Source organism: Macrotis lagotis, chromosome 2 (assembly GCF_037893015.1).
Source record: "Macrotis lagotis isolate mMagLag1 chromosome 2, bilby.v1.9.chrom.fasta, whole genome shotgun sequence".
Taxonomy (NCBI): Eukaryota; Metazoa; Chordata; class Mammalia; order Peramelemorphia; family Peramelidae; genus Macrotis; species Macrotis lagotis.
In genome coordinates, this window is record NC_133659.1 from 336,569,104 (window position 1) to 336,596,023 (window position 26,920).

Here is a 26,920-nt window from a genome sequence, read left to right on the forward strand (position 1 = left end):
GGACCCAAATGGTCAACAGTTATTGAAACCCAACTTAAGTAAGAAGATAGTAAGAAAGTTCCTTGGCTACTCTTGTGTCTAGTGTACCCATCTGATTAATTAAATCTATTCTCTCTGTCTGTCTGTCTGTCTGTCTGTCTCTCTCTCTCTCTCTCTCTCTCTCTCTCTCTCTCACACACACACACACACACACACACACACACACACACAGTACCATAAGGTATCTCTATTTTCCAAAAAGAAGGGGCGGCTAGGTGGCGCAGTGGATAAAGCACTGGCCCTGGAGTCAGGAGTACCTGGGTTCAAATCCGGTCTCAGAGACTTAATAATTACCTAGCTGTGTGGCCTTGAGCAAGCCACTTAACACCATTTGCCTTACAAAAAACCTAAAAAAAAATTTCCAAAAAGAGACAATAACAGTCTGAAAACCCAAGAACAGTGAACTTGACTTAAATTCCTCAGAAAATTTGAGAACTGATCATAAGGTTGCTGAACATCTCAAAAAGGCAACAGAAATGATGACCAAGAAGCCAGCAAGGGCTTCATCAAGAACAGCTCCTGCCAACCTAACCTTGTATCCTTTTTTTGACAGTATTACTAAAGTAAATTTGATAAAAGGAATGCTATAGATAATGCTTAGCTAAAATGTCACCAAGTTTTTGATAAAATATTCCATTCTCTTATGAAAATGGACAGAGTGGACCAGACAATCCTGTAGTACAATTAGATTCAGAATTTGGTAGGATAAATGCCCCAAGTTGTCATGAATGACTTCATGGCAACATAGAAAAAGGTTCCACATTGGGTACCCTCAGGGATCAGTTCTGGGTTCTGAACTATTTTACACTTGTATCTTGCACAAGGGTACACTCACCAAATCTGCAGGTGGTACCAAATCAAGAATGGCTCCTAACACTGTAGATGCCAAAGAGAAAGGCTCTTAACAGGCTCCAGCTTTGGGTTGAATCCAGGATTATGAAATTCAGTAGGGATGAAAGTAAAGTCCTACACTTGGATATGAACCTTCAGCTTTACAAGAAAGGATTCTGGAGACCCAGTTAGACAGCATTTGGCCTCTCAAGAATCTGGGACTTTGTATGGCCTGCAAGCTCCATATGAGTCATTAAGGGGATGTACCACTGCCAAGTCAACCAACAAAGGTGCCTTTGGCAGCTTTAGAATGTAGAGCTTCCAGGAACAGAGAGGTCATCTGGAGTATTGTGTTCAGTTCTGGGCATCACTGGCTAAGGACATTGAGCATCTGGAGAGGATCCAGAGGAAGGCAAGGGTAATGAAGGACTTTGATATATGAAGGAACCAGGGATGCTTTGCCTGAAAAGAGGAATGAAGAGAGGATATGATAGCTGTATTCAAGTATTTGCGAGGTTGTCATGTGGAAAATAGATTAGTTTTGTTCTGTTTGACCCCAGAGGGAAGAACCAGGAACAATGGTAGGAAGCTGCAAAGAGTCCAATCAAGTCTTGACGTCAAGAAAAACATCCTAACAATGCAAGATGTCCCAGAGGGAATGGCCTTGATGGAGGCTTTGCTCCCCCACTTCTGATGTCTTCAAATAAATACTAGAGGACAATCTGGCTGGGTGATAAAGGGAATTCTTTTTCTGTTTGGGATTTGACTAGATGGTGGTTAGGGTCTTTCCAACTCTCAAAATCTGTGATTCTGTAATTTGTAAAATCCTCAAGCATAGCTAAGATGGCCAAAACACAGAGAGAAAATGATGGAGTTCAAATATGGAAGAATTCTTGGTTTGCCTGAATGATCATTTCTTCCTTCAAAAGGTAAAGGAATAAATGAAGGGAACTTTTGTCCTGAATCTGATTCTCATGAACAAGGAGTAGATTTTTGCTGGGGTAGACATGACGGTGATCTTAGAAAGAAGCAGTCACTCCCTCTTAGAATTTGTCCTGGTGAAGAAGAAAGCTATGTAGAGTCTAACATGCATGCTATATTTGGGGAGAGCAGATCTCAAAGAGGTCCAGGATCCCATGGCTTAGAGTTCTGCAGAGGGAAGTCAGCCCAGCTGGAATAGAGTGCTTTCCAAAAGAAAATTATGAAGGCACTAAGGAAACTAATACTAGTGAAGGTGGAAAATAAGAATTGTCTGAAGAGTCCAATGTGCATGCAATGGGAACTCACCACGTAATTTGGGGTTTTTTTAAAGAAAAAAAGATAGGGAATACCTAATTATGAAGCCAAAAGTCACTCTCTAGTGACAATCAAAAGGTAGGAAGAAAAAGGTCTCAAAAAAAGAAAAAAAAAGCAAGCTATTAACCCTTTGAAAAACTGCTCAAAACAGTTACAAATAAGCCAGGTCTAAATCACAAGCAATTCCAAGGTTTCATCTCCAACTTAGTAAATTGGGAAAGATGTTGTCAATCTTGACCTGGAAGCAGAAAGGCAGCCGTTCTAATGCCTTGTTTGTGGAGCTCTGAATTGGTTCAATCTTTCAGAAAAGCAGTTTGAAATTATGCCTGGAGTGACTAATCTGTTCAACCACTTTGACCCTGAGATTCTATTGGTAAGTACTTGCCCAAGAAAACCAATGATAAAAAGAAAACCCCCATCAATACTCAGACTATTTATAGCAGCCCATTCTACAGGCACAAAGAACTGGAAACAAGGAAAATGACCCCATAGGAAAAGACTTTTAAAACAAGGTATGCTCCAGGAATGTCACAGAATATGATGGTGCTCAAAGAAATGAAAACTGGGATGGATAGCAGGAAGCACTGGCCACAGGTGTTTGAGTGCTGTCCAGAGTAACGGTAAAACCATCTAACACTGAACATATGAAATTATCATAAGCCTGCCCCCAGAGAAGAGATATGATAACTATCGCCCTTCTTTCATTTCAGAGGCTCAGTTTTTTCTGAGTTGCTTAGTCATGACAAACTCAGTTTTTCCTTTTTTTTTTATTCTTGAATTATATGAAATGTTCTGTCTCTGGGATGGAGCTGGGGATCTGGTGCATTGAGAAATGAAAGGGAAATGAAACCAAAAGATAGTAATCACTATTTATTTTAAAGAATAAAAACTATAGGGGTGGCTAGGTGATGCAGTGGATACAGTACTAGCCCTGGAGTCAGGAGGACCTGAATTCAAATCCGACCTCAGACACTTAATAATTACCTAGCTGGGTGGCCTTGGACAAGCCACTTAACCCCATTTGCCCTGTAAAAACCTAAAAAAAAAGAATAAAAGATATACAAAAGATGAAATCAAGGAGAGGTAATAAAAAGATGAAAATTGAACCCATGGCACAGTCCAATAAGACCAACTTCGAGGGTGATAATCCCTGGCATTGATGCACCAGAAGAGGTCTGATATGCCAAAGGCTTTGTAGAACAGGAGAGGTAACACAAAACTAATGGAGGACAAATTTTAGTTTTCAAAAGAGAATGGAGATTGTGTACTATAGGCCAGGGAGCATGAAGTCCATTCCTGGCAAAATTTTCTAATGAATAGAAAAGGTAGTTGCATTTAGCAAAGAAATGATTTTAGGGGTGGCTAGGTAGCACAGTGGATAGAGCACAGGCCTAGGAGTCAGGAGTACCTGGGTTCAAATCCAACCTCAGACACTTAATAATTACCTAGCTGGGTGGCCTTGGACAAGCCACTTAACCCCATTGCCTTGAAAAAAAATCTAAAAAACATAAAAAGAAAATAAAAAGAAATGATTTTAGCAACCATTTAGCAAAGAAATGATTTACCAAAATTCAGCCTGGACTTCTCATTGACTTTGTAGGTGAGTACATTAAAAGGGGTAATGCAGATCCAGGATATTTGGATTTAGTGAACTTTTGGCTTGTGTTCCATGCTATTTTTAGGGGGAAAAGAATACTACTACTACTTCAAGGTTTACATTCATTTCCTAATTCAAACCTTACAGACCTAAGTTTGAAAGGTAGATAATACACACAATTTACAGATAAGGACATTGAGGCTTTGAGTGACTTGATCCTCTTGCTGGGTAAATAGCCCCATGAGGTGAATCAGAGAGAAAGATCCCACGTACATAAAATGTTAATCACAACACTTTTTGTAGAAGAAAAAAAACTAAAAACAACGTGAGTGCCTATCAATTAATTGAGAAATGGCTAAAGAAAACCATGGTACTTGAATGTAATATTTTGTGCCTTAAGGAATAATACATATGATTAATTCAGGTAAATATAGATTTATGTGAACTGATGTGGTGTACAGTAAGCAGAACCAGGAAAACCATATATCCAATGATGACAATTTAAAGAAAGAATTTAACAAAAATAAACCTTAACACTATAATTATACTAACCAGGTTCAGGGAGAAGCCATGGGAAAATGCACTTTTTTTTGTTTTAGGAGTAGGGGATCTATGGCTATGAAGTGCAACATGTACAGTTAATCTTGGGGCTCTATTGGGTGATTTTGATGAATTGATTTGTTTTTCTTAGTTACATGATAAGCTTCTCTGGATTTGGGATGGTGAGGAGAAGGAGAAATAGAACTAGAGAATCCATGTTTTTTCTTGAGAATCCATTTTTAATAGAAAAAAAGAAAAGATGGTGGGTTCTGTGGGACAGTGGGTCATAGGCATCATATCTTCATAATATATAGTGGGGGGCAGTTAGGTGGCACAGTGGACAGAGCACTGGCCCTGGAGTCAGGAGGAACTGAATACAAATCTGGTCTCAGACACTGAATAATTACTTAGTTGTGTGATCTTGGCAAGTTAAACCCTCATTACCTTGCAAAAAAAAAAACAAAACATAGTGGAATCCCAAACCATGAAGACAGACCAGAAGTGTAGAGACCTGGGAGACACCTCAGATTCTCAAATGCCTAGCTCCCCTTCAGCAAGGGACTCTTCCTTGGGGGGGGGGGGGAAGAGCACAGCAGAGGTAAAAAGGACATAATAGTCTTGAGGATTCCTCATGGGACCCAAAAGACCTTGTTCCATGGCCAGTCCCAGAGGAAGTCTGGAATTTTAGCAGTACAGGGTTACTGAAGGATGAGAAGAATGGATCAGGAAACAGGCTCAAAGACTGCTCTAAGACAAAATCCTAAATGACAGTTAGGCCATGGGAATGGGTAGGGCTGGTAGCAGGCACCTCATGATGACCTCTCTCCAAGTGAGTGGATCATTTGGCATTGAGGCTTCTGGAGAGGAGAGGAGACAATCCATTCCATTATTTGAAAGGAGAGGCAATGGGGCAGCTTAAGTAGTGTAGTTGATAGAGCACCAACTCTGGAGTCAGGAGAACCTGAATTCAAATCCAGCCTCAGACACTTAATAATTACCTAACTGTGTGACCTTCAGCAAGTCATTTTAACCCCATTGCCTTGCCAAAATCAATTTAAAAAAAAAAAGAGAGATGCAAGAGACAGAGATCTCCCAAATCCAAGTAAAGGACCTTGACCCATGAACAGGTCTGAATGCTTTTTAAAAGAAGAAAAAACAAAACCTTTGACTTATACAGCTGCAGGGAAAGCAGTTAATCTTCACAAAGACTGATTGCCAAGTCCTCACTCATGACAACTATGTCAAAGAGTGAAGGGCAAAATGATTTAAGGTATGGGAGAGCTGCCCAGTTCCCCTTCAGCAAGAGATTCTTCCTGGGAGGAGAGGAGGGCTTAGCAGGGAGAGAGAAGACATGCAGACTTGGGGATGCCTCTTGGGACCCAGACAGCTGGGAACTAGGGTCTGATAGAAAAGTGACTGGGGTTGGTTAAAAAATGTGTGAAACTGAGGCATGCGTGAGTCATCCCAACTTCTTCCTTTGCCTCTCTTCCTTCAATTCTCTGCCCCAAGAGAGTGCTGTATATAATATAGACTTAGGAAATAGCTGTAGAAAAGAACTAAAATGAAAAATAAACCATCATCTGTTCAAGGGTAAGGTCTAAAAGGACAGATCCCTCAAGGAAAAGGGAAGAGGACTCCCAGAAGCCAGAGGTAGGGATAGGAAACCACTCCCTAGGACCCAAAGGAGGACTCAAAGATAGACATGAGAGGGAACAGAAAGGTCACTAGAGGGTAGAGAAGAGGCCCAGAGTCCAATGAAACTGAGGAGTGCTGAGGGAGCCATAGAACATGGTAGGTATGGCCATACCCAGAGCCCAAACTGGCCTAGTCAGACTAATAGGTCAGGCCAGAGCTGAAAGTCCAGAACCAGATAATCAGGGTTTAGCAAAAGGTAACTGGTTCCATTCTGGAGGACAGAGGTCTGACAGGGCAGGAGAAAGGTTCAAACAAGACTGGGAGGTGAGCCCCAGGGTAAGGGTTGGGCAAGATGGCACCTGATGAATGTCTTCCCAGTCTCTTTCCTTCTCCCTTCTCAGCTATGGGTCTCAAACCTTTCCCCTCTATTAATACAAGGCCCTTCCCATGTGTAGGTGGCTTGTCTATAGATTGCTCTTTTGGTGGAGCTCAGTCCCAAACCCCTCCAAGCTAGAGTCCAACCTTAGTCCCAAACCCCTTCAGACTGAGTCCAAGTTCAGTAGCAATGCAGGAAGCATGCAGAGATGTGAGCAGAGAGGAATGTCCAGGTGGAAGAAATGGGATGGAAAATGGGGCAGAATGGATGGATGAATAGACAATGAAAGGAAAATGGACAGAGCACAAAAGGAAGAGGGACTACCCTCTTACTGCTGGTAGAAACTAAATACATGTGGCAATAATGTGGTTAAAATATCACATCTTGTCAAAATGTAATGAAGAGGTTTGGGGATATGTTCTAGCAATCGCCTCTGAATACTTGAGAGATCGTGAGGGCCTCTGAAGAGCAGGGAACCTGAACCAAGACAGGCAACTCCTTATCTCAGCTTTACAGGCTGGCCAAGAGCTCATGGGATCTGTCATGTGTATCTAAGAAAAGAATCATAAGTACCAGACCCCCTGGAGAGAGAAGGCTGCTCCTGTACTTCAGAGGGACAGGACTGGATATGGACAGGCTCAAGAGAGGTGGTGCTGTGACAGCTAAGCTTTGCACTTTGGACCTGGCTTGGAGGGATTTGGGACTGAACTCCAACAAAAGAGCAATCTGCAGGTAAACCATCCCATGCATGGGAAGGAATTCCAGATGGGAAAACCCCAGGTTTGGGGTGAAGGAGGCAGGATGCAGACAGGTCTGACTTGGTTCCTCACTGTTGGCAGGCTTGACCATTCCTAAGTACTTGGGGTTTGTTCCTCTTAGACAGGGTGATCTGTAATACACACCTGAGCTGTCTGCTTTTTCTGAGAATAAAAGGGAACCACTATTAAAGCTGAGAAGTGAGGCAAGGGGAAGGCTGTTCTACAATCCTTCATTTGTTCTTTCCTTCCCTTAATTTAAAAAAATGACTCAAGTAATTAATTAGCTACAATAGACATGTTTGAGAATCAACCCCTAAGGATTTGGGACAAAGTACACAGGGGAATCTGGCTGAGCAGAGGACAGAGTTAATGTTGGTAGAGTGATTTTGTGAAAGCTCATGTGGACTGGGGGAAAGATACAGAGATAAAGACACAGGGAGATACAGAGAGAAAGAGACAGACACAGAGAGTTCAAGGAGGTGGGTAGATAGATGGCAGTTTTATAAAGGCGATGGGCAAATATGTTGGGGCATTGCTTACAGACATCTATAAAATATCTGAGTGGTTCTAGATGGCCTTTTCCATGTCCGATCTCTGATCCTGACTCCAGAAGTAGAAACTGATTTTGAGGTCACTCTAAGTGAACAAGTCTTCCGACACGGACATGAAAGGGAATGGACTCCAGAGAGGGGCAGAGACATGCAGCCCAGAGATCACATTCAGGATGGATAATCCACCAGCCTGAAGGGCTGGGCAGAACCAGGGAGGACCAGATCAGCCCAATTCAAAGCTTTGTGCTCAGAGGAACACTAGCATCACCAGGCCCTCTACTCCATGAGGATGCTAATCCTCCAAGGTTGCCAGGATCAGATGCTGCATGATGTTGCATGAAGTCTGTTTCTCTGGGCTCAAGGTCCTGAACATTTACCCCAAATGTGGATCACCCATAACTTATTACATTCTCCCTTTTTATTATTATATCCCATGGTGATGAGTTCCATTATAGTTGTGAATAAATATAAAATTCTATATGCAGTCGTTGACAAGTTTTGGGGGTGATGCCACTCCAAAGAACTAAAAGGTTGGACCCCCATGCAGTAAAGGAAGACACAACGAAATGCTCTTGAGCTTGGATTTCCATCTCCTGAGCCAAAGAGAGAAGCACTAAGGGAGGACCACAGACTAATTCTACCTTCCACCATTCCCTCATTGGGCTACACATTCTAAAATGCTATCATTTCTACTTAGTCTGAAGTCTTATCAGTCTTTCTTTAACCATTAATTCCCAAATAATGTCTTGAATAGGAAACTTTTACATCCCTCTTATCTAAGACATAACCAGCTTCTCAAGGGAGAGACCTGACCAGCCCTCAAAAGGACTCCTCTGATAATAAGAGTCATGAGCAGACAAGAGAGAATAAAGAACATATTTGATGGATTCAATTAATAGACGGCTCCCCTTTGACCAGGCTGAAGAAAGACTCCTGGGAAGGAGTGGTCAGAGAGGGATTTAGTGGTTTTAGGGAAATGGTTCCCCGAGGTGCTGTTTGATGAATCAAAACTATTGCCTAGACTTCACCACCACCACCACCCCGAGTTTGATCATGATAATGGAATGTGGCTTTGTTCGTGAACATTATAAATTATAACTGGTGTATAGCTTGGGTGGAAAGACAGAATGAATTTCTGTCCCTTTGGATTTTCCCTCTTTAAGTAAAGCTGCTTAGAATAATTTGATGAATAAATTTATCTTTGGCAGATATGTGACTAGAACATCATGCAGAGTTTCTCTTCCCCACAAGAATAGAAATGGAGCCTCTGGACAGGGCTCCTCCTACCCCACTGCTTGAGGTCAGGTCAGGGGCTCAACAGCCTGCCGGACTCTGCAATTGGGCTGTGCGGAGTGGTTAGAGGTGAGGGCAGAGTATCCTTAGTACCCAAGACCCAGGGGCTGACAATGCTTCTTCCAGACCTTTGAGAGTCTCAAACAATTTGAAAGTTCAGAGGAACCTCTGGGGTCATCTAGACATCCTCCTTCTCCAGCCAAGCCCCAAGCCTGATAAAGGACGGGGAGCTCACTCCCACCAAGACAACACTCCCCTTTGGAACAATCCTCTCTGTGATTGGGGCTGCCACCCTGTAACCCAGACATGATCCCAGGTCTCATGTCTATCAAGTTGGGGGGTTAGCAAAGCATTTTATTCACAACAACCCAGTGAGCTAGGTTGTGTAGCCATCAATAGGCCCATCTACAGATTGAGGTTCAGGAGGAAAAGGAACTAACCCCAAGGAGGTGTGCCTCTTCCCAGGTCTTCCCTGACTCCAAAGCCCACCCTTTCACACTGGCCCCACAGGTTCTCACCCTGTGCTCCTAATTCTGCCCTTGGTGGTGGGGGGGGGGAGGGGGGTCCAGCTAACCCAAGTCTAATTCCCAAGGAGCCACCTGTCAGAGCCATTCTGAAAGGCAACCCCAGTTCCACAATATCATCAAACCCCGGGGAGGCCAGAACCACTCAGAAAGCTCTGAGTTGCCAAAGTCTATGGAGGAAGAGGGCGAGCTTGGGGATCACGGCAACTGGAGGATGGGTCTGAACCGGGATCCCAGGGCAGTGACCCCGGCCTGGGGGTGGGGCTGGCAAGGTGGTGAAGCGAATGGGAGGTAGTCTCCCTCCCCCCACCCCCACCCGGGAGACACCATGGATCAGTTGGGAGAGTCCCGGCAGGCTGGTCAGAAGGGAACTAAGGCCTGGAGCTCCGAGGCTCAGGGGAGGCCCTGTGATTTCTCCTCATCGGACTGGGGCTGGGAAAGGCCTTTCTCCTGGGTACTAGACGGCCAGGGGATGGACCGAGGGAGGACAGAGGATGGACACAGAGAGAGCGGAGAGGGTGCGGAGCATCCACATGCCCGGGCCATACCCGCCGCCCCCCACCCCCGGCCCTCCCCCGGCCCCAGTGGACTCACCGTGCGGCCACAGCAGGCGACTTCTTGAGGGGGTCCAGCAGGCCCCCCAGGCCTCCCACGGGCTCCTCCCCGAGGGAGCGGGTGTCCTTGTTGAGCTGCTGCAGGCGGGAGCTGAGCTCGGTGATCACAGTCGGTTTGTCGTCTTCCGGGCCCGGGAGCCCCCGGCTCTCCACCGGATCCCCCCACAGCTTGGACCTTCTCTGGAAGAGGTAGCGAGGGCGGGCAGGCCCAGCGGCGGAGGCCAGGCCGGCCGAGGCGGCGGCGGCGGCGGCGGCGGCGGCGGCGATGAGCTCGCTGTCGGACGACTGCTTGAGCAGGGGGTCCCGGAAGGTGACGGGCCCCTTCCCCAGGGGGGACTTGAGTTTGGGTTTCGGAGGCACAGGCGGCTTCTCGAGTACAAAAGTGTGTCCGTCGGCGAAGGAGGTGTGCGTGTCGGTGGGCTCGCCGCTCTCCGAGCTCAGGGTGGACATGCTGGACACGGTGGAGATGGTGCTCGTGGTCTCCAGGTGGGGGTCGCTGGAGCTGCGCGTGTCCACCTCCTCCACGCCCGAGTCGGCGGCCGACTCCGGGGCGGGGGGCGCCTCGCCGCCGCCGCCCGCCTTCCCTGAGGCCGGGCCGGGCGAGCCCGTCGGGGAGGGCGCCGTGCTCAGCAGCAGCCCGTTGGCGAACTCGTCGGGGGGCGGCACCAGCCCGATGCGCGCCAGCTCTTCGCGCGTCTCCTCGTCGCTGGACGACAGCTGCGCGGGGGGCAGGCTGACCGCGAAGGCCGGCTCGGGCTCCTCCTCCGAGCTGCCCTGGGCCGCCCCGGGCTCGGGCGCGGGGGGACTGCCGGGGGGCGGCGCCCGGGGGCTAGGCGGGGCGGCGGGGGCGACGGGGGCGGGGGCGGGGGCGGCCGGGGGCGGGGCCGGGCCGCGCTCGGGGCCGTCGGGGGGCGCGCTGGGCTCGCTCTCCAGCTCCCCGGGGCCCTGGCCGTTGCCCGTGGCGTGGACCACGATCAGCCCGGCGGGCCGCTGCAGCGACGTGTCCAGGACGCTGAGGATCATGGCCTTCTTGTCCTCCGGGGGCTTGCGCTCCTCTCGCGGGGGCTTGTCCAGCTCTCGGCGGGCGGGGACGGGGCCCCAGGCCGGGCCCCGGGGAGAGAAGGCAGGGCTGGGGGAGGCCAGGCTGGCGCGCTCGGGCTCTCGACTCTGGATGTCCACGAAGAGAGGGGCCGGGCGGTCCGTGTCCGGGCTGTGCACCGGGGTGGGGGACCTGGAGGGCACCTGCGACGCCAGGGCCCGCTCCCGGGCGGCCAGGGCCAGGGCCAGGGGCGAGCTGGGGTCCAGGGGCTTGCCGGTCAGGGGGTGGATGAAGGTGGAGCCCACGGGGGAGGGGCTGGGGCTGCTGCTGCCGCTGACCAGGGGCTTGAGCGCCGAGACGGGCGAGGGGAGGAGCAGGTCGCGGCCGCCCACGCCGGCGCCCACGCCGCTGCCCACGCCGCTGCCCAGGAGCCGCTCGTCGATGGAGCGCGAGGGCTGCAGGGAGGGCATCTCGGCGCTGGGGGAGCTGCCCTCGATGGCGCCCACCGACAGGAAGACGGTGGAGCGGCGCCTCTCGTCCAGTCGACGGTCTCGTTCCTTGCCGGGCCCGGCGCCGGGAAACGGGAGGCCCGGGGGCTCCCCAGGAGGGTAGTCTAGGCCTCCGAGCCGGTGCCCCCGACGGGTGGGCGAGGGCTCCCGGGGGAAACTGCTGCCGCTGCCCCCCACGGCCAGGGCGGCCCGGTCTTGCGCTTCTTCCACCTGCAGCTGCTTCACCAGAGGGCTCTTCCTGCGCTGCGGCTTGGAGGGGGCGAAGAGGCTGGCGCTGAAGGCGCCCAGGTTGGCGTACGGGCTGTCCTGGCTGCCGGGCACCCGCGCCTTCCTCCTCAGGCGCTCGGGCGGCGTGGCAGCGGGGGGCGGTCGGCTGCCCTCAGCCATGGCGGGTTCGTGGGGAGAGTCCTGCAAGATGATCATGGAGCGAGCCCGCTTCTGGCGCTCGGGGTAAGGGAGAGGCCCGTGAGCGCCTAGGCCCGGGGCGTAGAGCCCGGGGGGGCCCGCCCCCCCCAGCCGGGCCTCCAGCCCCGGCTTGAAGCTGGATCTCACGGTGTCGTAGGCACGGCCTGGCGGGGGTGGCGGTGAAAAGGAGGGAGGTGGTCCGGTGTCGAAGTAGTAAGGGGAGGGTGGGGGAGGTGGGGCGGTCTGGGGTGGGGGCGGGATCCCATGGCCCTCACGGACGGCATCCTGCATAGACGAGCTCCTCGGGAACTTCCCCTCCAGGAGAGAGGCCAGCTTCTCATCTTCCCCTATGGAGGGACCGGCAGTCAGGCCCGGGGCCCTGGGGTGAGGCCTGGGGAGGGAGAGGGGGTGGGGGCGTGGGGGAGCAGTGGAGACTCGGAGGCACTGGGACAAGGAACCTTATGGGAGAGAGCCTGGGAGCCAAGAGGCCACTACCTGCTCTCTGCACCGGTCCCCACTGCTCGGGTGGACTGGGGGCCTAGGGGCCAAGACCCCCTTGGGGCAGTAGAGCTAGCAGGAACTGGCACTACAGTGTCAACCTAGCGAGGTCTCTGATAGTGTGCCCCAGGGCTCTCCTCGCAGCCCCAGTTTAATTGAACATTTTTATCAATGACTGGGCTGGAGGCATAGATGTAAACTTATTAAATAGGCAGATGACACAAAACTGAGAAGGAGAGCTTAACACATCGGGTTACACAATCGGGATCCAAAAATATCTGCAGGCGAGCACGCAGGGCCAAGTCCAACGAAATGAGATTCAATGGCAGAGATGGGTCGGAACAGTAAGACCCATGTAAAAGCAAAAGAAAAATGGCAATTCTCCCACTAAAGCTGAGCCAGAGTGGAGGGGCTGGGCACGGGCTCATGAGAGGTCATCTAGTGGAGGCTGAGTGAACACTGGCCAGACTCACACCCAAAGGGTCCCAGCTCCAGGCCCTTGGAAGCCCCTTCTGCTCGAGATGCTGCAGATGAGGCCTTTCCGCCTTCTCTCCCCAAAAGTCAGGGCTCTGGACCACAACAAAAGTGGTACAAAGAGAAGTGAGCCCAGGCCTCCAGAGAGGAAGCTGAGAAAGGACTAGAGTTCAGGCGGGGGCCAGAAGAGACACATTGCTAAGGTAACCAATGCAGCTGAGCCAGAGAGGTGGATGATCTGAGCCAGGAAGACACAGACTTCTTAGAGGAAGCGTGTATCAAGCTGTGGCAAACATGGAGAGGCATCACGCAGCCCTGAGAGAACATGGCAGAGGAGGCGTCACTGGCAAACCCCAGGAGGGATGACTGGGGCCACGGAGAAGAGGGGAGGGAGGAAAGGATCTGCCTCAGAAGGGAAGGATAAGAGATTGGGGGGGTGGGGATTGTACCAAGGAACAGAGGAAGCAAGGCAAATAAAGACCCAGACAAAAGAGCAAAGGCAGGTAAATGGAGCTCAAGTGTTGGAATACAGTTGTATCACTGGCAGGAAGTCTTTAGGGGGAACGACCCAGCAAGCAGTCTCAGACTTCTGGGGGTGGGGAGGAAGAAGCAAGGAGCACCTTCAGATTTGCAAAGCACCTCCCTCAACAATTCCACAAGAGATTCGGTATAAAAGATACATGATTCTCATTTTTCAGATGAGGAAACTGAGGTCCATGGACACACACACAGGATCACAGATATGGGATTTTAAGGCAAGTCAGAGTCCACTTAGTCCAACCTCATTTTACAGATGAGGAAACTGAGGCACAAAGAAATGGTTTAACTTGCCCAGGATCACAGAACTTGGTTGGCAGAATACAATGAGCTTTTTTAAAAACCATCTTCCAACCAGGTGTCTCCTCTGCATGAGTTAAGTCCATAAAAACATTTGTTGAAAGATGCAGAAACAGAGAGTGTTTTCTTCTGAGATTTTCTGCCTATTAATTTCAAAGTCCAGCATGAACCAAAGAGCTAGCTTTCCACTTGCCAATGGTGTTTGCCTCGACAATGGAGGCCATCCTAGGCAAGTCCAGATGAAAGAAGGCTTCCCTTTAAGTGGTATCCTCCAGATAGCCTTGTGGCAAGGTGTCAATGGCATCAAGAAATGCACTGGGACCTCCTAAAGGAAACTCACCAACCACTCAAAAGAATGTGACCTGACCATCCACACGGGAAACCAAGTGGATGAAGAATGCCTATAATCTGAACATCTGCTCCACTATAGACAAGTGATATCCTCTCTGAGTCTCTATTTCTGTACCCTCAAAATAGGGATACGAAAGTTATAGTACCTTCTGCCCTGTTGTCTGGCTCCCAGGTGACATGTAGGTAAAGCCCATTGCTTATATAAATCCCAGCTACAAATTCCTTTTCTTGTAGTCAGAGTTATCTTGAGTTATTTGGTCATGGTTAGGATTACCTTGGGCAGGTAATACAATGGTCCCAAATTGAATGGGAGGAAGAGAAGAGGCTGTGCCTTGTTCTCAGCAACCCTAACCCTTCAGAAATAAAAATATAGCTTCATTCCCAGTATCCTTGCTATACTGTACCATAATATATTGCACTCACTGAAGAATCTGAATTTCAGGCAATGATCTGAAAGGCTGGGAAGAAGCTTTCAGGAGATGGCTGAATGGGGGATGGGGCGGAGGGAGAGCAGAGAAGGGGAACCAGTCTCATAAGGGGACCAAGGGAAAACAGGTGAATGACTACCATCCTACCTTGACATAGTACATCCCATGAAGAGAGCAGGAAGAAGGCCCTCAGAAAACATTAAGGAGTCCTCTACAAAGAATGTTGGGGTGAACATGGGCAAGAGTCATACAGAATGAGAAAGTGGAGGAAATGAGAGTTGTATGTTGGGGGGGGTACAAAATTGGAGGGGAAAAGCCTTCACCCAGATCCAATAACATGTCAAAGAGGTCAGTGTTTGGGTCATATCACCCTACCAGGCTGTGAACTACCTGGAGGTAGGGACTATGATTAATCTGATTTCTGTAATTTCCTAGCACCAACACAGGGCTCAGTATTCAGTAAGTGTCTAAAAAAATATTTGTGGGCTTGAACTGAATTGAATCAAAGAGAAACAAAGGCCAGAAATGCCTTGGAAGAGGTGCAACTTGCACAAAAAGAACTAATTCAGGATACATGGAGGATAAGGGTAAAGATAGACACAAGATCAGGAAACAACAGTTGAACCCCGAGACTGGCAGAGTTCTGAAAGTCTCTGAGAAATTGATCTGGGACTGGCTGGCAATGGATGCTAAGAACCAAAAGAACTTTCTTTTGTGCCACCTTGAGGACAAGGAAAAAATTAAGGAAGGGATAGCACTGCCGCTCAAAGTTGAGAGGACAATGAAGGCTGAACTATTCGATCTTTTCTGGGTTGGTTTTCTGTACCAAGGAGAATAATCTTCAGTCTTATAAGAACAGAACAGGAAAGTGAAACTCCAGACTTAGGGGGCAGTAAAAAGACATCAAGCTTTCCTAATGAGTTCAAGTCACCTTGACCAGATGGTTAACACATCAGAAGGATGGATGGCCCAGTAGATGGACTTGCTGTAGCAAGATGCTGGGGCATCTAAGAGAGCTAATTTGCCATGAGACCAGAAAAAGGCAAAGGTAACCCTGATTTCTAAAAAACTTATTAAATATTTTAATAAGGCAGCAGTTGAGCACTTAGAAAGAGAAGCATTGACACCAAGAGCCAACATGAGTTCAAGAAAAGGTCACATCCAACTGGTCTTGTCTAAACATAACATCCTGAGATTTTAGTAACACATTGAACAAAGTCTCATGTGCTTCCTTCCTGGACAAGAGGAAGGTGAATGGTGAGACAGCTGGATGGTTTCAAAACTGACCAAATGACCCAAAGCAATGAGTTAAGTTGATATCAATTGGAAGAGAGAAACCCTGAGGGTTCTGCTCCCTCAGGTTCATCAAACCCTTGAAGGAATAACTCCCCCAAACCTACCATCTAACTTGGGCTTCATTGAGAAAGAGACAGAGAGACTGAGACAGAAAGAGACAAAGGGAGGGAAAGAGGAGAGAAGAGGAGAGAGACAGAAAGACAGCTACAGAGACAAACAGAAGCAGGGGGGAGAAGAAAAGAGAAGAGTGAAGGAGAGACTGACAGATTAAAAAGAGATAGAGGAGAGATAGACACATCAGAAATACAGAATATGTCCATGATTGGGTGAGGTGATGTCCTATATCTGCTCAGAACACATCTAAGCACTGCCTTGTAAAAAACACTATTAACAAATGAGCACATTCAGCAGAAGGTAGCCAGGATGAGGAAAGCCTTAAATTCTTTGGGTTTGAAGACCCAGAGAAGACTCTGAGCAACATACATCAATCAGCTGCTTCAAGGTGATGGGCTTTCGTGGGAGAGAAATATCAGACCTCCTGACTTGATGCCAGAAGACAGAACCAAATGTGATGCAGACAGGAAGGTTTAGAGGGGAGGGACAACCTCACATATCAATGGTCCCTTGCAGATTCAGCTAAGCTAGTAGCCTACTCATCAATGGAAGTGTTTATGAGAGGCTCCACAACTACTGATTGGGATGCTATAAAAGTCCTTGGAAGCGCAGCTAGAGAAGATGACTTCTAAGGTCTTTCCCAACTACATCCAGACTGGAAGAGACCATTATTGACAGGGTTGGGGGGGGGGGGGGGACAGAAAACGGATGCTGGGGAAAGAACTAACCATGGACATCTTCCAATTCCCAGGAATCGTGATAAGGTGGAATTTAGGCAGAGCCCCTTGGGTCTCCATATCCTTAGTTCCTATTCCTGGGAGTACCTCATGTCGGGCTGTGACCCCCATATCCCTTCCATCTCTACCCCATGTCCTAAGGATACTCCTTGGAGATCCTCTCACCTTTCCAACAATGGATTCCCCTTGTCCCCTTGTCCCCATAATTCTCATGATACCACCATCAACCTCAACTTTATATATCCATGAAATCCCACTCCATCCCCTCCCCTAGAATCCACGTGGTCATACCTACAGACTTGGTACGTGGGATGCCCTTTCGAAGGGATCCAGGAAGCTTCTCCGAGCCAGGGAGACCCTGGCGTTCAAACAAAGACTGTGAAGAGGAAAGAAAACATAGATAGTGGGAGCTAAACACCAGAGGCCCTGCCTCCACATACTTCTACACTATTTCCAGTCATCTCACACCATTCCTCAAATCCCCCCATGCAGCCACCCACCACCCACATTGACTCCAGTGTCCCCAAATTTGCCTCACTAGAAATCCCCTCTCTGATCCCCTGATTCTCTCAAATACCCCCAAGTCATCCCTCACTGAATCCTTATCTTTATTTTTTTTTAGGTTTTTTGCAAGGCAAATGGGGTTAAGTGGCGTACCCAAGACCACACAGCCTGGTCATTATTAAGTGTCTGAGGCTGTATTTGAACCCAGGTACTCCTGACTCCAAGGCTGGTGCTCTATCCGCTGTGCCACCTAGCCGCCCCTGAATCCTTATCAATCTCCTGATATTCTCAGATCCTTCTCTACAACTCCCCAGGTACAATTCCTGTTCCTAGCTCAATGATATCCCCCTGCTCCCCCTTTATCTCCTTGACCAACTTTATACTCATCTCCTTTGACCCTGATCAATAAAAGCCCTTGGTTTCTGGACTTTGATCCCTGACTCACCTTTCCCCAGCTAGGGGGAACAACGATGCCAAGGAGATACAGAAATAGGACTAGATGTGGATAGTTTCCCAGGCTACAGCCTACAAGGGGGCTGGCCAAGAACATCTGTCTCACACAGTTCACCTTTCCCACATCGATACCGACACGATATCTAAAGTTTCCCATCCTGTGAACCCCATGACCCTGAGTCCAACTCACACTAATTGCCAGAGCACTGGCCTTGTTGGCTCTATTTACAGAAAGCTCCATAATCCCACTTCCAGGGGGCCCATCTACACTGACCTTCCAGACTGGTCCCAGTGAGCCACTCATACAGATCCCAATGAACATGCTTCCCATGGCTCATACCCCCCATTCCCAGTGGATCTCACTGTTCATCCTGACCCCCGTGATCTTGCTCTGAGTTGCCCCTGTGACCCCCCCTCTCAGTGAATTGCAGAGTACAATTGTAAAGGAAGCCTGTATCCCATTCCCAGTGACTCATATTCCCTATTCCTTGAGGTCCCTGTGGCTCTTTTCAGAGTGACCCTTCTTGTCCTACTGATGATGCCCTCCATGGCTCCATATATAGGATCACCTATGCTGCCTCTCTCAATGGTCCCGCTGCCAAAGGCCCCCATTCCCACTCCCAGTGACCTCCACAACTCCACTCACACTTATCTCTGCAGGAGTGATACGTCGACTTGTAGGCCTCTGTTTGACAGTGGCCGCCCTGGAATCAGCATCTGCGATGTCCGGTCTCAGTGTAGGCTCTGCAGCTGCCGCCAGGATCTCATCCAACTTCTCTGCAGAATTCAAAGGAAGGAGAGATTGAGTGGCCCATGGCTTCTGGTCTTTGAACCCTGACTCACCTTTCCCCAGCTAGGGGGAACAACGATGCTAAGGAGACACCAGAACTAGAACTAGGTGTGGACGAGGTGGATAGCTTCCCAGGGTACAACATACAAAGGGGCCAGCCAGGACCATCTGCCTGGTCATAATTCACCTTTCCCACAAAACATTAATTTTGCTTTAAGTTGCTCCCATTAGAGAGATGTCTCAAAGCATCCTGGGGCAATGCAGTTCTGTAGAGAAAGAACTGTCAAGCCTTTCCCTGGATTCATGAATGGTGGACACCCCACCAAGAGGCTTCTCCCTTGGTTTTGGCATCACTTCCTCCATTCTCCCTCCCCCCCCCCACCACCACCAAGACTCATATTATGTCCAGTTCCCCAAATCAGCCTCTGCCCCTATTCCACCTTCAAGCTTTCCTGGAGCCCAGGCCCTGGGGCTAGACCGCACCAGAAATATCTCACTCCAGGTAGGTAGAGGACAGCTCTGGCAGCCTCTCTTTTGTCTAGTCCTTCCAGGTCTAATCAAAGCCTTGAACAGTGAAATGGAGAGAACTGTTCCCATAGATCAGAGCTTCTCCCGAAGCCTCTCGACTCCCATCAGGGGCCCTTTTAGGGATCCCTCCTCTTGGGAATTTATGTAAACTCTCATGACTTCAGAGGTGCCTCCATTATTGAAGCCTCCAATCCATCAACCAATCAACCAATAAGCATTTTATTAAGGGAGTGCTCTGTGCTAGGCAGGGGAGGGAGGGGTCCAACTCTCCTCCCTCTCACCACCCCAAGGACAGAGGTCCATGGATCAGGATCCCGGGGTGCACCACTCCATGGAGAAGGTGGGACACAGGAACAGAATCCCTCCCCACCATGGGAAAACTCCCAGCATCAAGGTCCCCAACGGGCAAAACATCCAAGGCTGCTAACCACACAAACCCTTTTAAACAAGTTTTTTTTCAGAAAACTCCATTGTGTCCTAAGGGTACAGGCCCTGGCTGAGTTCTGGCAGCTACCTAAAGACCCTGCAGACTAGCTGAGGCACAGCCAAAGAAGGAAACAGCTTTGTTAGGCAACCAGGCAGAAGCTTCCCAGCAGATAGCAGCCTGGAGGGGGGAAACAAGAGAGGAAAGTTACCTCGGGCAGACTGGGGGTAAGCTGGCGTGGGGGCTTTGGTGCTCTCGGCTGCAAGGCGCCCCAGGAAGGCGTGGCTTTCTCTTTTCTCTTCTGCCTCATGTGGAGAAAGGAAGAGGAGCTCTGAGGGCAGGGAGGTTGGAAAGGCAACCTAAGGCCATCCCTGTGATGAGCAGGAAGCAGTCACAGAAAGGACTCTCTCCTCAGAGAAGGAAAAGGCGCAGGCAGCTGAGGGAAGCAGGCTGGAGGGGGTTGTGCTGAGCTAAGGTAAGCAGGCTGGGTTACAAAGGAGCATCCTAACCAGGGCTGCTACATAAGAATAACATTAGCACAGTTCAGCAATGGTGAGAAAGGTACTAAGTGGTACCTCAAGCCTCTATTGCCTTTCAAATCTGGCTTCAAAGAATTATTGACAGTAGAGGTCAATACTATTTAAAGTACCATTTTTAATTTTACAAAAGATTTCTTTTTAATAACATAAACTAAGTAGTGGAAGTTATTAAATTAATTAAACCAGTGAGTGGGTTGGAGCAGAAAGCCACCATCTGGAACCTGTCTCCCAGCTTCCACTATCACCTCCAGGTGGCCGATGCTCAAGTCTGCATCTCCTGCCATGCGTCTTCACAAGGGGAAGGAGAAGGTCACATCTCCTATTTCACCTACATTTCCGGCTATCTCGCAGGCGCCTGTGCCTTGATGTCCCACTATTACCTCAAAACTCAACATGTTCAAAACTGAATTTCTCTTTCTCAGCAAACTATCCTCTTCTGATTTCTCTATTTCTGTTGAAAGGATCAGCTATCATTCATTCATTCATTCAACAAGCATTTATTAAGTCTCTCTGATGTGTGAGGCATACTGGGGATGCAAGGATAAAATGATCACTAGCCCCCACCCCAAAGTTTCCAAACATGCCCCCAACCCCAACTTCAACACTCAAAAACCACCCAAGGCTATCTTCTATAGGCCATCTATAGGACAAAGTCCAAATTACTCTGTTGCGCATTCAGAGCTAACTTCCTAATCCCCCAGAGGCACACCCTCCACTCCCTACAGTTGATCCGCTCATTCCCACCTCTGAAAGCTGGATCATGTGAAAATGTTCCTTTGTCTCCAAGACCTTGTGGTAGAAGAGAAGGCACTTCGACAAAGGTGCGTGCTTCCTGTTGCCAGGAGCCAGGAATTTCCCTTTCAGTCCCAAGCCCTACAAAGTCTAGAAGGAATGTTGTTGGTGCAGTCAGAAGATCTGGGTTCAAATCCCAGCTCTTCCACTTGTTATCTGTGTGACCATGAACAAATCATTTTAACCTCATCTGAAAAGTGAAGGGAAGGGACTTAATCATCTCTAAAGGCTTCCATTTTTAAACAGTAGGAGTTCTTTAGGGGGTTCAGTATCTGGGAACACCTGATGGAGTTTGCTGGCCAGAAGGGATAAGGTCAAAGGGTAAATGGATCATCTCAACTGGCCTGGTTGCAGAATGAAAAGTATTAGAAATGACCAGTGATGTGGGGTTACCTCGCTATCCCTGTCACTAAGGTTTTTTCAGGTAGGGCCCGGGTAACACAACTTGCAAGCTTCTTCCCTGACCTCAACCTCAGTTTCCTCTCAGTGGGACATACCTGGACAGCTGTTGATCTAGGTTCTTGAGACTTCTAGATAAGGATGGGGACAGTGACCTCAGCATTAACCTTGGAGGTAGGAATTTTAATTCTGGGCTAGAATTCTGCCTTAGATGCCATTACTAGCTAGGTGACATAAGGTTACATTCCTTCCTCTCTCTGGGCTTCAGTTTCCTCATCTGTAGAACAAGGGGAGTTGGATTTGATGACTCCTGGGGTCCCTCTCAGCATTAAGTTTAGGATCCTGTGTGATCCCCTGACATTCTTTCCTACACTAAGCCTGAGATTCTGAGCTTCCAATCGCAGACCAATGAGAGCAGTGAGGATGCCAGTCTTTACACCCTCTTCTAGTGAGAAAGTCAGCCACAAGAAACCTTCACAAGGAAAAAAAACTGGCAAAGCCAGGAGGCCAGCAGCAAGCCTTCTGACTGCTTCTGTGGCTTTCCTTAGGTGTCTTTTATATTTTGGTTAACAGATGGTGCTCAGAAAATTCAGACTTCCTCTATACACCTTCTCTGGGGAAACCTGAGTCCAAATAGTGGGATGTGGGAGGCGTGAGGATGCTGCTAGATGGCCTGCAGCCTCCAGGAGGATGGGCAACAAAAGATAGGGGTCGAGGCCCACTGAAGGTTGCCCATTCTGTCCCATCCTTGACTGATCAGAACCCTAGCTCTCCTGCGGGGAGGTCCTCTCTCCTCCAAGCAACCCACACTGACATCCCTCTCCCTCCTCTTTGCTCCCAACAGCCCCATTCTCCTTCAGAGGCCTGGTCTTTGGTTTAGCCCCTATTATGGCCCATCCTGTTACTGAGCAGGGCCTATATGGGTCTTGCCTCCCTAAAGAAGCCTTGTATTACTGGAGAGGACCAGGGTTCATCTATTTTCCTTTTGCATCTCCCTCAGGGTCTCAAAGAGAGCTCTGCCCAAGCAGGTGCTCAATAAAAATGAATCTAACAAATGAAAGACCCTGAGAAAAGATCTACCTGGGGGCTCGTGTCATATCCCCCCCTCCCACCACCTGGTGACTGCATAGAGGACTCCCTTGTGGCAGCTGGAACTATGAAATAGAAGCACAAAATAACAACAGACACACATGAGGAGGGAAGTTGAGGCATGGGAAGTTTGTTCCTTGGGGGAAAGAAGTGCTCAGGATTCAGCTGCTGTGAGCACACACTAGTCTCTAGGCCTAAAGCCAGGGACCTCAAAGATTTTGCAGAAAGAATAATGGACCCAGGGTCAGGAACCTCTGATGAAGAAAGAAGAGGAGATGGGTTCTACAGGGTTTAACATAGTCAGAGGTTAACCCAATCTTCAAATGGGGGAGAAACATGTCTTCTACCAACTAAAAGCTTAGGAGTTGGCAAAATATTAGAAGTATTAGAGGGTTTGATCATGAGCATTTAGAAAGGGAAACAGCAATCACCAAGAGGCAGCAAAGGGTCATCTCATCAAGCCACACTAACACAGTCCCTTCTTTGGCCAGTGTGGCACAATCTGTAAACAGAGGCTGTCTGCATTTCAGCCAAGTGGCTGCCCGAGACTCTCTTGATAACCAGGTGAACAAGCTGAACCTTTTGAATGGCCAAGTCCCAAGAGTGGCAATTAATGACTAGGTGTCAAGCAAGTTCAAGTGAAATGTTCTCCACTGTCTGCTTCTCAGTGACCTATCTGCAGGAACAGGTAGCATACTGATCCAGTTTTAAAATGACAACACAAAGCTGAATGGGACAGCTCCCATTCCCAATGAAGAGATGCTCAGAGATATGAATGAAAAGCAGAAGCAACAAGGTGAAATAAATGCACATTGTAGTCCCCAAATTCAAATACACAAATACAAAATAGAGATAAGACTAGACAGTCCATAGATAACAGAGGTGGCAAGATAGCTCACAGTGCTGGGCCTGGAGTCCATAAGACCCGAGTTCAAATCTGGCCTCAGACATCTATTAGCTATGTGACCCTGGGCAAATCACTTCAATTTTGCCTCAATTTCCTCATCTGTAAAATGAGTTAGGCAAAACATCTTGGCCAAGAAAACCCCCTGGAGAGTATGGATCATTGGATCACAAAGAGGCGGACACGACGGCACAACAGTAAAAAGTTGTAGAACTCACTGTCATCAGTACAATATGAGAGCCAAGCAAACGAAAAACCCCAAAGCTGACTTAACCTTAACCTTCATCGATCAAACCCACCGCATGGGTCCTGTCCAGTCTGCAGGTGCACTGTGCTCAGTTCTGAGGGCTGAATCATTGTTAAAGGAGTTGGGCAACCTGGAGCACATCCAAAGGAGATGATCACAATGGTGGAAGCACCAGAGACCATTCTAGTGTTGGAAGGAGCTGAAGGCATTTAGAGAAAAAATGACCAAGCAGGGAAGTGATGGCTGTTTCCAAATGTCTAAAGGGCCACCATGTATTAGTGAAATTAGCCAAGTTCTGCTTGGCCCCAAAGTGAAGAACCAGGGATAAGGAGGATAAAGAGCATATTTTGGTTTAGCATAAGTAAAACGGAGGTTGTCCAATCATAGCTCATGGATTTATCTTGTAGCTAATGAGCTCCCTGTCAGGAAAAGTATTCAAGGCTAGTTGTCCCCTCTGCATCTCTGGTCTTTCCCTAACTCATTGTATAATACAAAGATCATTGATCTAGAAATCAGTTCTGATCTCAGTTCTGCAATAAGCTAACTGTCACCTTGGATAAGTTCCTTTTCTCTCTGAGCCTCAGTTTCCTCATCTGTAAAATGAGAGGGCTGGATTAGATGGCCTCTAAAGCTCCTCTTGGTTTTCCAACCTTGCCTGCCTCCTTTTTCTCTACTGGGCAGAAAAGGTCGCCTCCCAAGAGGACTGTTGCACTCAACAGTCTTTCCTACTGTCCCTCCTCTGGTTGTAGTGTGAGATTTTATCTTTGGGCCGCGGAGAAGGTTTTGGATTAGCCCTCTGAAGGACGGAAGATAGTCCTTCCCCAGGGGAGGACATGAGGGGTAGAATGAATGGGAGGGCGAGCAGTGTCAAGGGCTCAGTTTAAAACTGCTTTCAAAAGGAGAAAGAAAAAGTCCTACAGTTTTCCATCAAGGGAATTGGGGGGTGGGGAGTAGAACAGTGGCAACATGGCATGGACCTTGGGGTGGGGTAGGGGGGCAGATGGGAGGGGAAGATGAGAGGGGAAATCTGGAGAGGGAAGGACAGCTGCAAGTCCTGGAGGGCCATGGGTTCCTTACAAGCAGGTGACTCACCCCCTTTCCTCCTCCGAATTGAGGCTTGGAATCAAGAAACAGTACAGGGGGTGAGAGGCAATCTTCCTCCCTCAATCCCTTGGAACCCCAACCCTCTATTCCCCATCCTTAAGATTCTCCCCAATTCCACATCTCCCTCTTTGAACTCCTACCCCCCAGATCCCCAATCTTCCCTTATCCCCCCTCTTTTAGCCCTTACTCCCCCCTTCTCTAGCACCCCATCCTCCAGGATTTCTTCCCCCCCTCCTTTAGCACCCCATTCCCCTCTTTTCACACTCAGTCCTACAATATCCCATCCCTCAGCACTTTGGTTCTCATGCCAAACTGTGGGCAGAGGATGCTATAGAGGCTTGGGAAGCCCCTATAGTGGGTAAGGAGGGGCATGAGTAAACCACTCCAGAAGAAAACAATGAAGAGATACACACCCACAACCATGCTCACTCGCACAAACACACCCATATGCACACAACCTAAAGAAAGGGCATAGCCACCATTCCATAACTATAGAGGTTTTGTAAATATTCCAAAAGGAAAATCCCCTTTAAGAAGCAAGTTTGGAAGGGAAGCCCTTGGGCTGGTTAATGAATCATCTTTAGAATTCTGCAGAAAGTAACTAAACAAAGGCAAGCCAAGTGTGGCAGCCAAGGAAACCATTTCCTGATTGGAAAAAGTCAGTCCCAGAGGGCCTTGAAAGTGTGAGGACATGGCTAAGGGCTGTAGCCTCTTCTTCTCTGCCAGGAACCCCCCAGGAAGGAGAATGAACAGAGAAGGAAAGCCTAGGGGAGCAAATGGAGGGCAAGAGGAGGCAAATTAGCACCTCTTTTCCCTGGAACAGCTAGCACAGCAGGCCCAGGTCTGAGAAAAGAGGAGAATCAGGCAAGAGCCAAGCTCAGGCCCAAGGTCCATGCTTCTCTAAGGTCAGAGCATAACAAAGAAAATGAGAAAGTATTTGGCCATATTGTTTGCCTTTGGAATTCAAAAATTAATCAATTTGTCCTCATTAGGGAATCATTTGTTGAGGGCTGAATATCTCCTATAAACTCCCAAACCTCCAGCTTTTAGGGCTTAGGACTTGAAAAGTCTGTAGAGCTGAAAACTGGTTCTTAGAGAAGTTAATGACTTGCCCAAGGTCTCACAGGTAGTAAGAGGCAGAGTCAGGTTTAGAATTTGGTTCTGCTTCTTTTCTTGCCTCAGAAGGAAGAGTATGTGTCCTCCTGTCCAAGGCCAATTGCTTTCCTCATGCCCTCCATCCATCTCATCCCACCTTTCAGGGTCTTTCTTTCATCTTTGATCTTGCCCCCTTTTGGAGCTCCCTTCCTTCACAAGCCTTCTCAAAATTGTGCCATCCTTTGTTCTCTCCTACCTAGACCCCCAGTCTTGACCTGCTCACTGTCCATTCTCTCCTTTGTCCTATGTAATTTGGCCTCTCTTTTTTCTCTTCAGGCCACCAACTGGGTGGTCCTCCTGGCTACCCATCAACCTCAACATACCTCTCTCTGGAGGACTGGCCTAGCCCACCCAGACCCTTTCTTTTCTCAATTCTTCTCAACCTAGTGAAGAATGGTGCCTCACATTCGACATCCACTCTCCTCAAGGCACTCCTGTGGGGCAGGAGGGCAAACATGACTCTGGAGCAGGAGTGGGGAGCCTTTTTTTTTTTCCAATGGCAGATTTGTAACATTATTTGCAGGCTATATTTGGTCAAACATTTAATTAATTCACTCCTTAAAAAGCTCCTACATTTATGGAATTTCTAGTTCCACCTGCAGTTGTCTTGGCAGCACCAGACAATTATGATCCACAGGTCAGAGGCTCCCTATCCCTGCTCTAGAGGATCATGATTTCTCCAGGATAGCCCTGCAAGCCTTGTAGACAGCATTAGAACCCCAGTTTTCTAACATTAAGTTCAATGCTCCATTCATTCTCCCATGCAATGTCTCACACACACACACACACACACACACACACAGCATACACAGAACCACACCTGGGTCTACACAAGGACATGTACTTTTTATACATGTAAATACAGAAAGTCACAGAGTGAGAGCAGGAAAGGGTCCGTACACAGTATCACTACAATACCAAGTAAGAGGCTGACCTTGCACAAGAAGTTTCCTCTTCCCCCCATTATTTCCACAATTGGGCCCCAAGGTGCACCCTAAGGTTCACCTCTGGTCCCCCCCCACCTAAATGTGACCTCCTGCTCCTTCAGGGTTCCTGAGACTTTGGCCTGGATCCCTCCTTCATTCCTACATAACATCCTGCCTTAACTGAAACCAGTGGACACATCCTAGGGCTTCTAGGGAATATAAATTCCCCAAGGGTAGGGAGTATGCTTTTTAATCGTTGTCCCCAGTGTCTGGCATCCATAGGCATTTAACTTGTAACCCAAAAGCATATATTCAGTATCTTCT

The 26,920-nt window shown here is 48.5% G+C and overlaps 1 protein-coding gene across 1 annotated transcript in view; it reads right to left on the reverse strand.

Moving 5' to 3' along the window:
* SHANK3 (SH3 and multiple ankyrin repeat domains 3) overlaps positions 1-26,920 on the reverse strand; it is a 64,055-nt gene that overhangs the window by 6,176 nt on the left and 30,959 nt on the right. Inside the window, exons 18-22 of the mRNA XM_074227146.1 lie at positions 20,725-20,862; positions 19,653-19,742; positions 18,346-18,476; positions 17,034-17,118; positions 10,035-12,354 (exon numbers count right to left, since the gene is read on the reverse strand). Coding sequence (XP_074083247.1) covers positions 10,035-12,354; positions 17,034-17,118; positions 18,346-18,476; positions 19,653-19,742; positions 20,725-20,862 — 2,764 coding nt within the window. The remainder of the gene's footprint in view (positions 1-10,034; positions 12,355-17,033; positions 17,119-18,345; positions 18,477-19,652; positions 19,743-20,724; positions 20,863-26,920) is intronic.